This window comes from Micropterus dolomieu, linkage group LG07 (assembly GCF_021292245.1).
Source record: "Micropterus dolomieu isolate WLL.071019.BEF.003 ecotype Adirondacks linkage group LG07, ASM2129224v1, whole genome shotgun sequence".
NCBI lineage: Eukaryota > Metazoa > Chordata > Actinopteri > Centrarchiformes > Centrarchidae > Micropterus > Micropterus dolomieu.
This window is the reverse complement of record NC_060156.1, coordinates 17695564-17709556: the sequence shown is the minus strand read 5'-3', so window position 1 is coordinate 17709556 and position 13993 is coordinate 17695564. Positions and strand designations below refer to the sequence as shown.

The window sequence follows — 13993 nt, the reverse complement described above, 5'->3', positions numbered from 1 at the left end:
GGATTATTGCAACAGCCTTTTCACTTGTTTATCTACTGATCGACTCCAGACTGTCCAGAACTCAGCTGCCAGGCTTTTAACCAGAACAAAGAAATATGACCACATTACTCCTATTTTAGCTTCATTACACTGGCTCCCAGTATGTTTTAGAATTGACTTTAAAATTCTATTGATCACTTTTAAAGCTCTTCATGGCCTCTCGCCTTGTTATATTTCTGAACTTTTAGTCCCATACACACCAGCACGCACCTTGAGATCCTCGGGCAGAGGTCTGTTGTCTGTTCCAGAGTCTCGACTGAAAACTAAAGGGGACAGAGCGTTTGCTGTCAGGGCCCCGAGGCTCTGGAACAGCCTGCCCGAGGAAATCAAGTCGGCTGAGTCAGTGAACTCCCTTCTTAAAACATACTTTTATAGGAGAGCCTTTCCCGATCTTATTTGACTTTATTTTATCCCTTTTATTTTATTCTATTTTACTAATTTTATATTTATATTAAACTTTAGTCTTTAAATTTTAGTCTTTTCAGTGTTTTCATGCTTTTATCTTGTATTGTTTTTGTATTATTGTCTCTAGGGTATTATTGTCTTTACACTTGTTAAAGCACTTTGTAACTTGTTTTTGAAAAGTGCTCTACAAATAAAGATTATTATTATCATTATTATTATTATTATTATTATCTCAAAAACTACTTAAACAGATTTCAGGTGGTGAAAAGTTAAGCCACTGGCTGAGGAAGGTTTTAATGCAGATAGCAGCAATCTACAGATAAATGTTTAACAAATTTGGTAAATAAAATATTTCTATTTGCCCCTAAATGTTTGTAATTTGTTTTCTTATCATTGGTTACCAAATCTTTTGGCAAGTATGGTCTATTTCCAATAAACTGCCCTAACTTCTAAACGGATATTGCAATTGAAATCAGATTTAGACAGCACAATTTAATATTTACTCTGATTCAGTTTTGATGCATTTTTATATATGGAACAGCAACTTGATGCCTTTAAATTGTCACAGCATAGTGTCATGATTAAAATTTTGCACAAAAACTTATTTAAACTCCTATATTTTCAGGTTTTATGATTAAACCTTTAGGACAGATTTTAGGATAAATCAAAGCCACTATAAGCCAATTAGCATGATTATCTAGCACACTTTCAAACACTTTCTGTAAGATTTTACAGGCTTAGTGAATGTGTGTCTCTTAGGGCTTTCTATTAACTGTGTGATGATAAATTTCTAAACAAGTATGCAGACACAAACACTCCTACACATCCTCACACACAGGTTACCGTAGGTGCTGAGCAGGCCCTCGTACTGCACCAGTAAGCCGATGGTGTGTAGCTGCCTGAGGAAGCCTGAGTCACAGAGACAGTTCCTCAGTTTGATAATGAAGCCGCAGATCAGCGCTGTCAGCTGTAAGCAGCACAACTCATGTCAGTACACAGGTGAATGGTCATGTTTTTAATGTATATTATGCACATTGTGTAAACAAGTATTTCTCCAAAACCACAAATGCGTGAAAGACAGAATAATCAGAAGGGGGAGGTAGAAGTTGACGGACCGTCTGGCAGAAGACGACATCGCGGCGGTACTGAAGGGTGAGGCTCATGGCGATGGTGGGGGCGCTATCTTGCATCAGCAGAAACACCATGGCCTTCTTTGCTTTGTCGCTCATCAGGGACACACAATCCGTCAGTGTGGTGAGGAGAGGGTACAGCGCCTCGCTCCACTCACCTGCGGACACGGCAGAGACGGGTCAAACCCATGTTCTCACACACACACACACACACACACACACACACACACACACACACACACACACACACACACACACACACACACATACACAGGGTACATGCAGATCCAGTACATAAAAATACTTCTGTACATCTGTATATAAGTATTGATTAGTTGATCACATTATATTTAATGTCTTCATATTGTTAATGTATGTACAGTATGTCATGTTTACTTTACTGGTCAGAGCAGAGTCTCTCAACCTTTTCAGTCCCGTGAACTGATTTTCATCAGTTAGGTAGCTGTCACATTGACCTTTGTATTCTCTTTTCAAGAGAATGGAGGGACTGCCAGGTGGATCAAATAGAAATGATGCTCTATTTCAACAAAATTTTGTGTGTGTTTTTTTAGAAATATAAGAAACAAATATCAATATATTAGTCCTATAAATTTTCTCCTGACTGCATATCAAGCATCCCCACATGGAGTTCCGACCCCAAGGTCGAGAAACTCAGTGGATTTGGTGAGCCTTGTTTCTTCATTTTGGTAAATAAATTCAATTCTTTAATTCACAATCTTGAATTCTCACATAATACAGTTGGCCCTATACTCAAAAGTGTGTCTATATTGTAAACAACTTCCAGGACATATGGAATGATTTGTTAAGGCAGTGGTTCTCAAACTGGGGTGCGGGCCTGACCCTCTGGGAGGGGCTTATAGCCACTTTAGGGGGGTCGTGGATGTTGAGCGGACCTAAAGTTGCATGAATATGATTTATGTCGTGACATAAACAAAACATGAACTTTTTTTGGCTTCTGAAGAGGGCATGACAGAAAACGTTTGAGAACCAATGTGTTAAGGGAACATTGCTCTCACCTGGGGACGTCTTTTCTACCACTGGGCTGGTATCTATGAGTGAGAGAAAGAAAAGGCTGTTAAGATAATGACAGAATTCCACTTGCACTCAACATCATAGTTAAGATGTTAAACATCCAGCAACACTGGAGCAGTTAACATGATTATGAGGATGAACCTACAGATGTGGTCAACAGGATGTGAAAGGCATGCAGGAATCTGGTGACAGAATAATGATGATGGTTGATAAATTTGTGGTAGATACGAGGATGGTGATGATAACAGAGAATGACGTGATGGTTGCAGTGATGATGATGATGATGAAGGTGGTGGTAGTAAATCCTTGTCTTTATGCTCAGGAAGTAGCCAGAAAGCTTCTTAGTTACTATGGCACCTCATGAGAGTGGCACATTCATATTAACCCTCTGATCTTTGTATGATTGTGCCACATTGATGCAACAAACAGCAAAAAAAAAAGAAGAACATTCTGTTTGCGTGTATACCTTTCTTGGTGTTACCCGGCTCCTCTGTGGCGAGCAGGAAGACATCCTCAGAGCTACTGTCGCTCTGGAGTTTGTCTCGCTGCAGCAGCCTGTCCACCCTCTGGATCACACAATCCAGGCTCTTATCAACATTTAGCCAAACCTTCCCCTGCACACAAAAACACACACTCCAAATGGAGTTACCACAAAAAAACCCATCAACACAGACATCAAAAAGCACATGGGCTCCTCTCTTACCCACTCTTCCTCTTGCAAGTCTGCCTGCATGGAGGCGCGCTTGTTTTTACTGCCCTCGCTGACCTCCGGAGGAGCTGCATGGCGAGAAGGTGAGGTGGCAGCACGAGATGGGGAGGTCGGGTGGCGGGAGGGGGAGCGTGAGGGGGAATGAGAGGAGGGCGAGAGGGAGGAGATTGACGGGGACGGGGTCCCTTGCTGAGTGAACTCTGGGCGAGCGGCTGCCAGGGATAGGATGGCAGAGGACAGCAGCTTGGAGTCACACACGGTCACCAACTGACGAGTCTGCAGAAGGTGAGGACAGAGAGAGGGGATGGTGATGGTCATAAAAATTTGGTTTTAATGTCGGCTTTCGATTAACAGTGACTTGGAGCAAAGCAATGCTCTTCCAAGTTCATAAACCTTGACATTACAAATGGCTTGTAAAGTTTATTTTTAGTTAGCAGTGGGTGTTTTATTAATTCATTTTTTTCCTTTTCCCCATTTGTTAGATAGGCAAAAAGGTTTTTTTAGGATAAAACAACTGGCCATGTTGTGTTGTCTATATTATGATACATTTAGATAAAAATTAATGTGTAGTGTAACTATATATTTCACTGCTCAACAAAGATGTCAGCAACTAATGTGATTAAAACATTTATCAATGGGACCAACAAGCAATTTAAATGAAATTAGATTATTGATCTTATTGATCTGTTTCTGTGACTCAGTGGATTTCTGACGATGCTGTCGGTAAGTCGGTCAGAACATCTTGTTATATCTGTTGTATAGTATCCTAATGTCCCTTTTTTTACTGCACACGCCTGCCAAAATTGAATTTAAAGATGTTTTTAGCTTGCAAGAACTGATTATTTCTATCCAGTGGGTCCATACCTTCTCTGTTAGGATGGCCAGGGTTCTCTCCAGAGCATTGGCTGAGCGCTCCTTGGCGGCTCGAGACAGACGTTCAGTGTAGTAACACACTTGTGTCTTCAGAGTGTTAATTTGACCAATCAGCTCCTTCGCTTTCACGACATCCTGAGGCTGGTATGCCATTCCTTTAGAGCCAGAGCCAGCAGAGCTTTGAGTGTGCATTTATGTGTGAGAGACAGAGACATAAAAGAGACAATAAATTGTGGAACAAGTATGGTTAAACACAGCAGTAACAAAAACACACACACACACACACACACACACACACACACACACACACAAACACACAAGGAACCTATAATACCCGACATGTAATCTCACCTTTCCTCCTCATAAGTGCTGATTGAGTTAGGCAAAAAAAAAAATCAAAACAAATTATGAATTAATCACTAGTAAAATGAAATGCAACCATGAAACCTGTATTTTCTGCTTCGCTCTACTCACTGTTTCCTGGCTTCATCAAGCTTGTGCAGCAGCTTTCTGAGGCCGCAACCTTTAAAGCCTTGATGATGTGCTGCCGGAGCACCAATAGTCACAACATCGTATGTCCAGTCTGATTGGAGGAATGTAACAAAGAGGAGGAAGATACTAAATAACCCATATTTTCAAAACCTCGGACATGCATGCGGCACATGCAAACATACAGTATGCGCACAAATACCTACCATAGCCAGACTCTCCCTGTACTCTCATCCTCTGGATGTGCAGGTTAGTAGGAATAAACTCCAACTTCCTCTCAGCTTTCAAGGTACTAGACTTAAAGGAAGGACCTTGGAGGGAGCAGAAAGGAAGAAAGAAGTTCTCTGTATCTGTACACATTAGGGTATAGAAGTCCTAAAGTGATATTATACATGGAAATATAAATATATAAAATGTTGCACTGGTTATCATCCGACAATTTAAAAAAATGTTTTACTTAAAGGGGCACTCAACGATTTAATGTTGCACTTTCATTAGAAACATTGCACACTAACATTGCTGAAATTGCGAGAGACATATACTTTAAAAATGATGCAGCAGAGGCCGAGAAACCCAAGTTTAGTGCCTAATAGGGGTCAAACTCTAAAAACACTGGATCCTACACATACCCACATATTTTTTTTATGTCTTCCTGTGTTTATATGCTGCTTCCAGCCCCCAGTTTGTGAAGTTTGCTTTGTAGAATCTGAGGCCAAGCTGAGATACCCTGGTGATTTTCTTGGACTTGATGAAGCCCCCCAAGACTCAAAGAACTGTCTTCACAGGCTGTGTGGTACTCCTTGTGACTAATAACGTCCAATGCTGTACATAGTTTGTGGTTGATATGTTATGAATAGTTAGTGGTTCTAACCTTTATATTCATGCAGGTCACTTATGGTCTCCTGGTAGGTGAGGATGATGGTCTGATAGTGAGTGATGATCTGCCTCCTGAGGTTTTCCCAACACGGAGACAGCTCACCCAGTTCTTCCAGCTCACACACCCTTCACATCACACAAACGCATTTATGATCAAGACATCCAGCTGATGCGCTGGTGAGCTCACAGCTTGCAGTTAGTGCATCTTGTTCAATGAAGGTACAGCAGAGCAAGTCCAACTCCTCAAATTACCCACATTACCAGCAACCATTAGTAAGAATAGCAACAGTGGGAGTTGTTATGATAATGTCTGCCTATAATATATAATCGTCTCAATACATAAAGAGTATACAGTGCATGTTGTATCCCTAGAAGCACATACAAATTTTAGTTTAATATCTCCAATGGAGACATGAAAAATTACTTTCATTTCTTTTTCTTCTTGTTAGACACTGGATAGTCATTTATCTTCAGGTTGCTGAAAACATTTAAAATGAAAATATCTGAGACAGACGTTTTCCAGACGTTACCTAACGGCATCTTCCTCCAACAGCAGTTTGACAAACTGTCGAGGAATATGAAGGGAGAGTGCACTCTCCGCCATCTGCTCCAGGATCCGGAGGTGGTTGCCGTCCGTGGTGGGGAACCGGTACGTTCGCGACATTACGCCCCCAAACACTGAAGCAGACCCAAACATACTATCACCATGGCTCGGCTAGTCACCTATTTACTAAACTCTCACTCAGTTATACAGGCAGCTGATATTTAGTTCATAGAGACACACTCACCAGCCTTTAGCAGGGGGTCTTTACACAGAGATGAAGACTTGGATTTAATGCCCATGGATTCAGTCAGGCTTTCATCAACAGCGAGAACCATCTGACACAAACATACACGAAAAAATCACAGTAATGTTTACCTAATGGAATCTATCTGACCTTCATGTTTTTAACTTTCTCTTTCATTGATCTATTAAAAAACATAAGATTGCAATAGACAGATAACATTTTGTCAGAGATACATAGTCAGGCAAAACAATATAAGGTTAAATGTGTTTTCTAGGTCTACAACTGTTACACTACTCACTACTCACTATCAATTTTTCAGCCCATTATTTTCTTGATTAAGCCATTCATTGTTCGGCTAAAATAAAGTCAGAAAACAGTGAAACAGTTTTCAAAACCCCAAGGTGATAACATTAAGAGTGGTGGAAGACATACTCTGATCTTTTACTTAAGTAAAAGTAGCAATACCACAGTGTACAAATACTCTGTTACGTACTGGCATTATAACGTACTGGAAGTTCCAAAAGTACTCATTATGTACAATAGCTAGTTAGGGTTGCTGGATTATAATTAGTAAAGGCACTCCCGATCACTCACCCTTCCATTTACAGTGTCTCCTCTCTGTAATCTTGCAACAGGAGCTCTCTGCTCGCGCTTCTCCTCTATCTGCCAGGCAATGACGGTAATGTTCCCCACGCGCTCGTTCTCCGCTGACCTGACCCACAGTGACATTAAGTAAATTAAACACATCTGAACCCCCAAATCCAGCATGCAGTTGCAATTATTTTGTGACTGGCAGAGGAAAAAATGCTTTGTGTCTGCCTCGTACCTGAGAGTCAGGTGCAGTCTATGGTGTTTGTCCTGCAGGAGCTCTTTCACAGAAAACATGGACGAACCAAGCATGTACATCTGTCAAAAACCACACCCACCCAAAGGATTTAGAGGATTTTGTGCAGGTAAGTGTGGACTATGAATGGTTTGTCAACTTTAGTCACTCCCTAACAAAAAATCTGAAGACAGTGGAGTCAAGTGGTTTTAAAAGAAATGATTCTTGGGTTGGGGCTTACCGTGCCCTGGGAGCGGTCCTTTACATCGTAGACAGAAAGCTTGACCTGAGTCTGCTGAGTGATCAGAGAGTCCTGAAAGAACGCTACACTGCTCAGGAAGATAGGGTTACTGGTGCCCTGAAAACAGAGACAGAGGGAGAAGTGAAATTGTTTTGAAGTCTGCAACAAAAGGCAGACAGTAGAGCAAGGGCAAGCAGGCAGCTGCGTACCTCTATGATTTCAGTTTGAGCATGCTTGGTCCAGAAGGCCTGCGGCGGAGTGGTGCAGCTGACAGCGACGAAGCTGGTTGGCTTACGGTCCAGAGAGGGAGTAACCAGCTCACTGCAGGCTGCAACAGCATATAAACACAGGAAGGGATTACAAACTGTGGGATTTAATAATGGGATGGTCACTAATCCTTGGCCATGGGAGGGATGTAATACAGTATTTTTGAGTTAGTACTTGGTGAGCATCGGTTGTTTACACTAATGCTTTCAGGTTGAACAGGGGATAAATATGAAACAAGTCTTTCTAACAAATGATGAATGAGAAATAGTTGCCTCTTGAGCCAATCACTAACAAAACACATCGTCCCTCATCCTTTAAAGCAGCATCAAATAATTATTTTGGCCAACTGTGGGCAGCTGAACAAGCTGTAAAAACATAATTGACATATTATCACCGTGTAAAATTAATATGGTGAACATGATTGCAAAAAGTTTGCGAATTTACAAACATGGAGCAATATTATCATTCATTTGGAGTTGTGTTTCTGGTCTCCTGGTGACAGTCCAATATTCACTCTCCCTTTAAGTCTCCCTAGCTCTTGTGGGAAAAATTGCTGTAGTTGCTAATTGGTCCACGCTGATCACCAGCTACTCATTAACTTTGTCTGTTTTGGTGCTGGGCATGTAGCATAAAGTGGGTTTATCAAAGTTTTTCACTGAAAATATTCTGCTGGGTCTGAAAAAGACAGACAACGGTGAACTATAACAGCAAAGTTGTGGGCCGTAAAACCAAAACAGTAAACTAAAAAATTCTAAAAAACTGAGGGGAACTGAAGCTTTAAAGGATACAGCTGGGACTCTTTTAGATTTTCGGATTGTCAGCAATTCCCAGGAAAATACCAAAATACATGAGTAAATCCTTCAATACTTATCCCTTGTTTGTCTGTGGCATACAGCCCATTTGTACCTACTAAATACATAAATATTTCAAATTGTCCACAAATATATAGCTTCATTTTTCTTTTTTACAGTTCATTGAAATTATCTAAAACATCTGGGCACTGTCGTTTTCAGCAATCATTACTAATTTTAGGCATTATTTTTAGCTGTGGATTAACAGCTTTTACTGTTGAAGGTGTATGTGGAAAATCAACATAAATGAACGATAGTACCCATGTTCTTCACAATGAAGGAAGCTGGCTCATTAATGTGTTTTCAATAGTTTTTATTTTTTTAGGCTATATCAGGCTTTGAATACACAGACAGTACTTGCCTGCTAGTTACGGGGTGGTAATGTCGCAATGGATAAGATGCCTGCCTTTGGTGTGAGAGACCTGGGTTCAATCCCCCACTGTGATCCATACACCATTGTGTCCTGGAGCAAGACATTTAGCCCCTCCTTGCTCCAGAGGCGTGGACCTCTGACATGTATAGCAATTGTAAGTCGCTTTGGATAAAAGCGTCAGGTAAATGTAGTTTAGTTACTCGGATCAATTCATTGTTTGTTTTGGTCATAAGATTTGTTAATGATCAACTATCTTGGACGCATTAGTTCTATTGCTGTAAATAAAAGCTCTGTCAATAAACGGTGTAGTAGCAGTAAGAATGGACCTTTCTAAGTTAAATATTTTGACCATTACTATTTATACCAGCAAAAAGGGACAAACACAGTCTGACCCATATACAGTGTGCACCTGAACTTACCAACGCTGAACTCCAGCACAGGCTCGTCTGGGTCCTGACTGTTGCCTGCAGGATGAGAGAAAGAGGTATTTTTTAAAGCCCTTTCCATCATCAATGAAGCAAACAGGTTACCATGGTAGCAGTTACTTAGTTACCTGAGAGAGCCAGCCCCATCATCTCAGCTGAGAGATCAAACGTGTTGGCCCGGTAGACCGACCATGGCCGATGGCGGGGGCTGCGCTCCTTCCCGGACATGGTGGGTTCACGTCGGGGCTGATGATGGATTTTACAATTGAAGGGCTGAGGAGCAGAACGATGCCGAGCAGACTCAGAATCAGTCACGTCTGTCACGTCAAGTTCTTTGAAATGCGTGTAGGTTGATCTGAGTGTTCACACGTTTGTCAATGATAAACCTGAAAGGAAATACAGAAAGTTGATCATCTCCTGTCCCCCTAGAAATAACTGAGACAGACTGGACACCTTCTCTTTGATGTCATCCTTTCATCAAGATGGTAGCTGAGCTCAGAAACATCTAACACACTAATTTTTCATTAGCCATATAAAGGTTGCACACATGCTCACCATCACATTACAGTTGGACTGAGTTTGAGACGTTTTCTGTCAGTGCTCGACTTCTCTCTTTCTCTTTGAGAATGTGCTAATACTGGCAGTGGAAGAGAAGTGTGACTTTTCACACAGCTGCAGCAGACTGAATCTTCACCTTCTATCTCCTGATGCTATCTGTGCTGTCCTGGTGTGTTTTATTTCTTCTTTCAGACAGACTTATATCGAACACAAAGGCACACACAGAATGATAATGAGGTAAATGCCACCAAAAGCACCAACAAATATCCTCTATCTAGGAATATAAATACTAGGGATGAGTGGTATGCAAAAAAAATCACATTGCAATTATTTTGACAGATACAGCGATTGTAATGTTAGTGGGAATGAATTTAATTTTCGCTGGGGGCTGTGCCAAACATGTACGTTCCCTTACGTCTGGAGAATACAATTTGTCGCCTGGGGCCTCCCTGTAGGGCCATAATGCTTTGTTTATATTGGTAAGTTGTGACACACTTTCCCTTTATCAAAAAAAAATTCAGTTCCTGCAATTCGGATACTGCAAAATTGCAATTTCGATATTTTGATTAATTGTTCAGCCCTAATAAATGCAGAACTTGATTGTAATCTGACATGTTGTTAACAACATACACTGCTCTAAGCAAAACACAAACTGACTTGCTTAATACCTCTCCATATCTAACATCTAACATTTTTTCTTGATCTAGACTGATGCCTTTTTATTGCAACTTGATAATCACTTTAACCACAAACACTTACATATCATCTCAAATGTGATCATTTCACCACATTCAGTAAGTACTTGTGGTGTAACTCACAGTGAAACTGAAATTCTCATTTGTTATGTCCGTTACTCATTTTGTGAAGACAAGGCTCAAAATAATGCAAAAGCCACAGCGTGAAGTGCTGCTCGTGTTAAACTCTGCATCTTCCAAAATTAGATGCAACCATGAGAGAACAGGAAACTAAGGCTGTGCTAAGTGTGGCACACAGCGGAGGAGACACGAAGTTGAGACACTGATGTAAGAGTGAGAATCAGCAAGCACGCTGTCAGTGTATTGGTTCCTCCTGCAAGGCACAGCTAAGCACAAACATGAACCACTGGACAGTGAGACACAGAAGAAGAAATGGAAAACAGAAAAATGGTGCATGAAAAAAAATGTGAAAGGTTAAGGGGAAACAAAAAGGATGCACAGCAAGTGGTTTGATGACTAACCTGAGCTGAAAGCTGCTTCAAATGGCCCTGAGAGGTAAGTGTTTACATTTCCTGTGACATGTCAGACTCAGTTAACATTTCCTCTTTAGTACTTGTGTGTGTCCATCAACTTGCCTTTGCTCAGAGTGATCAGCTGGAATACATTTTTCTCCCTTCTCAGCACAAATATTGACAGACCTGGTAGAGTGAGGGGATAGCTGGTACAGTGAGTGTTTGTCTACCGTGGCTGTTTATTTGGCACCAAACTGACAAAAGGAGAAAGACGGTATGTGTGCCACTGTGCATTCATGTGTGGGACTTCTGCCATGGAGATCTATTTTTACATGTGAATCTGTTTTGACGTCACGCGCAAAGTCATTTGCATAGTCACTCACACAAAATGAAATAAAAAAGACAAATAAATCCAGAGTGTGACACTCTTTGCCAGTTTAATCTGTCTTTTGGCGCCTGTATGTGAGACTTAAACAAATGACAATTACAGCGTGGATGCTCTGCCTCATTAGATTGTGTGGGACTCATTGTCAGTGGGAGCTGTCTTTTAACATGCTGTAATCTCCACTGCCTGGGGCACTGTGGGAAGCTCTCTAGGAAACCCATAGCGGATCTAATGCAAAACCACAGGAAGCCACGCATCTTCATCATCATTACATCTGTCTAACAGTCATCAGGTATAAGGGAGAAGCGAGAATAAAATCATTTTTATAACTGTTCAAGTGATCAAACTGAAATGGCAAACGTTCGCTGGTTCCAGTTGTTGTTGTTTGTCTTTGTTTTATATCATTATAAACTAAATATCTTTGGATTTTTGACTGTTGGTCAGACAACACAAGCCATCGATCGATCATAACAATATGGACCGAGCGAGGGAGCAAGTAAAGTAGTGTGTAGTAGCGAGGACAGAGAGGAATCAGGTGGTCCTCGAGGTAGACAGTCCTCTGGGGCGGTCTGGAGACAAAAATGACCCAGTTAGTCAGGCTGGCGGCACACAGCTGGCCCCCTGCAGATGCTGTCAGCACCGGCTGCACTGCAGTGCCTCTCAGATGTCCTCCTCCTTAGCTCACCTCCTCCTCATCCCTTTAAATCTCTCCAAAATGCCTCATGCCCCCCTTCTTCTGCTCTGTCATCAACCCTGTCCTTCTCCTTTTTGCGCTCCAACCAAATACCTTTTCCTGTTTTCCCCTGTAACCCCGATGCTCCTCTCAGTTTCAATCTATTGATCCTGTTTCGGTCCAGAGCCGAGCTGTCCAGTTTGCCGTCCCCTGAGTCTGATCTACAATCGTCAACTTGATGTAACACATCACACATGGACGGCTGACTCCATCCACAGAGGCTGATCCGTAAATTGTTTTCTGATCAAAGAGGGGGAGAATATGCAAACGAGTTTATTCCCAAGAGGGGAACATTTATCTAAACACTAAACTCTACCCAGACAGCAGTAAACTGAGCATGAGAAACAAGCATTTGATGATGATGATGAATAAACACTATACTATAGATGGATCTTTACATATCAGGAGAAATCGGACTGTTGTTCGGTTTATTTCTCTATAATCCTCATCAAGAACACAAAGACCGAAACAGAGGGACAGTTAGAGGTTAGCCACAGAAGAACTCAGTGTAATTTAGTTCCCTCTCTGTTATGAAAACTGCGATTCAACAGATACAATCTAATCCTTTACACTCTGTTAGGAGAATCTGGGAGGCCTGCACTGGCTTGGCACCATAAACAACACATCCGTTTTAAGATGTAATATGTATGAAAAAACACAAATAGGCCTATGTAATATAATTCTCCATAATCCTACATCAACATTCTCCTCTGCTCCTATAAACCTGCGTGAAACAGGGTATCATTCTGTCTGTTTACCCGCCTGGTTATGTGGAAATAAACACACAGAGGCCAGAGATGCCCAATCAGAATCTATTTATGGCAGCATTGGCCAATAATATTGCCATCATACTTAAGTGTGGATCCATGGCTGACACTAGGACAATAACAAATATTGCGTCATGATATCTGCTGATGCTCATTCAACGAGGCTGCTGCATGGTGCTGCAGGGTGTAGCTACACTTCGTTCATTAAAAACCAGGCCGTGTATAGAAACAAAACAGATAAATGGACGTCTGAGGTCTTGCTACGGCTGTAAAACATGTCTTATTCTGATCCTGTTGCGAGGTGGTGTTCCTTCTGTACGACCGCATCTATCACTGTGATCAAACTGAGAGATTATAACATGTCAAATGAGAAATAAGAGTTAATATAAATATCTCGTACCGTTTAGAGAAATGCGATGGTTTCTTTTCATATTGATGCGCATCCTGGTTGCACACTCGACGATGTAGCTGCAGTCAAGACTCGCCCAGACTCCCTCTGACACATCGAGGCGTATTACCTCCGCTGGATGCATGTCCTCTCTCCACTGGGAGGCGCTGCCGGCCTGGTCTGCAGCTACCGACTGGACCACCAGAAATAGCCTCACATGCTGTTGTTGTAGGTGGGTGGAAGACTGTATGCGGATGGAGAAAGCAAGAATAGGCTATACATCAAAATAACATCTCTGTCAATTAAATACTATGGAAACATAGTTCCGCCAGAAAAGGGATAAAAAGATACAATAATATTGGTTTTAGCAGCTCTTTATTCCAAAATAGAAAGGATCTGTATTTCAATTTGATGTTTGTCATAAATACATTATTTGGAGTGTTTTTGAAGAGCATTGCAATTTTTTTCTAAGTCGAGGGGGTGGTCCAAAGGAAGTCTTAATAACGCTTGGGAGGGGCTTTGTAAAAATAAAACGGGAGATTCAGTCCCCTGCCCACACCAACACTTTTTGTTTTTTCCATGAGTCAGAATTATGACATACTAAATCATAATT

General features: G+C 41.4%; 1 protein-coding gene across 4 annotated transcripts in view; it reads right to left on the bottom strand.

Moving 5' to 3' along the window:
* The window catches only part of inpp4aa (inositol polyphosphate-4-phosphatase type I Aa), a 17754-nt gene extending 4252 nt beyond the window's left edge, over positions 1 to 13502 (bottom strand). The window contains exons 1-20 of one of the 4 annotated variants that reach the window (XM_046054923.1): positions 13393 to 13476; positions 12280 to 12465; positions 9471 to 9728; positions 9337 to 9381; positions 7636 to 7754; positions 7427 to 7543; positions 7189 to 7268; positions 6957 to 7074; positions 6363 to 6453; positions 6105 to 6252; positions 5570 to 5700; positions 4905 to 5009; positions 4684 to 4792; positions 4561 to 4578; positions 4201 to 4387; positions 3331 to 3612; positions 3094 to 3241; positions 2612 to 2644; positions 1560 to 1732; positions 1288 to 1411 (exon numbers count right to left, since the gene is read on the bottom strand). In XM_046054923.1, the coding sequence (XP_045910879.1) occupies positions 1288 to 1411; positions 1560 to 1732; positions 2612 to 2644; positions 3094 to 3241; positions 3331 to 3612; positions 4201 to 4387; positions 4561 to 4578; positions 4684 to 4792; positions 4905 to 5009; positions 5570 to 5700; positions 6105 to 6252; positions 6363 to 6453; positions 6957 to 7074; positions 7189 to 7268; positions 7427 to 7543; positions 7636 to 7754; positions 9337 to 9381; positions 9471 to 9570 (2128 nt within the window). In that variant the 5' untranslated portion in view covers positions 9571 to 9728; positions 12280 to 12465; positions 13393 to 13476. Of the gene's footprint in view, positions 1 to 1287; positions 1412 to 1559; positions 1733 to 2611; positions 2645 to 3093; positions 3242 to 3330; positions 3613 to 4200; positions 4388 to 4560; positions 4579 to 4683; positions 4793 to 4904; positions 5010 to 5569; positions 5701 to 6104; positions 6253 to 6362; positions 6454 to 6956; positions 7075 to 7188; positions 7269 to 7426; positions 7544 to 7635; positions 7755 to 9336; positions 9382 to 9470; positions 9729 to 9897; positions 9990 to 12279; positions 12466 to 13392 lie in introns of those variants that run through there. The other 3 variants (XM_046054924.1, XM_046054922.1, XM_046054926.1) reach the window with 3 other exon arrangements.
* Between the last annotated feature and the right edge of the window lie 491 nt (positions 13503 to 13993).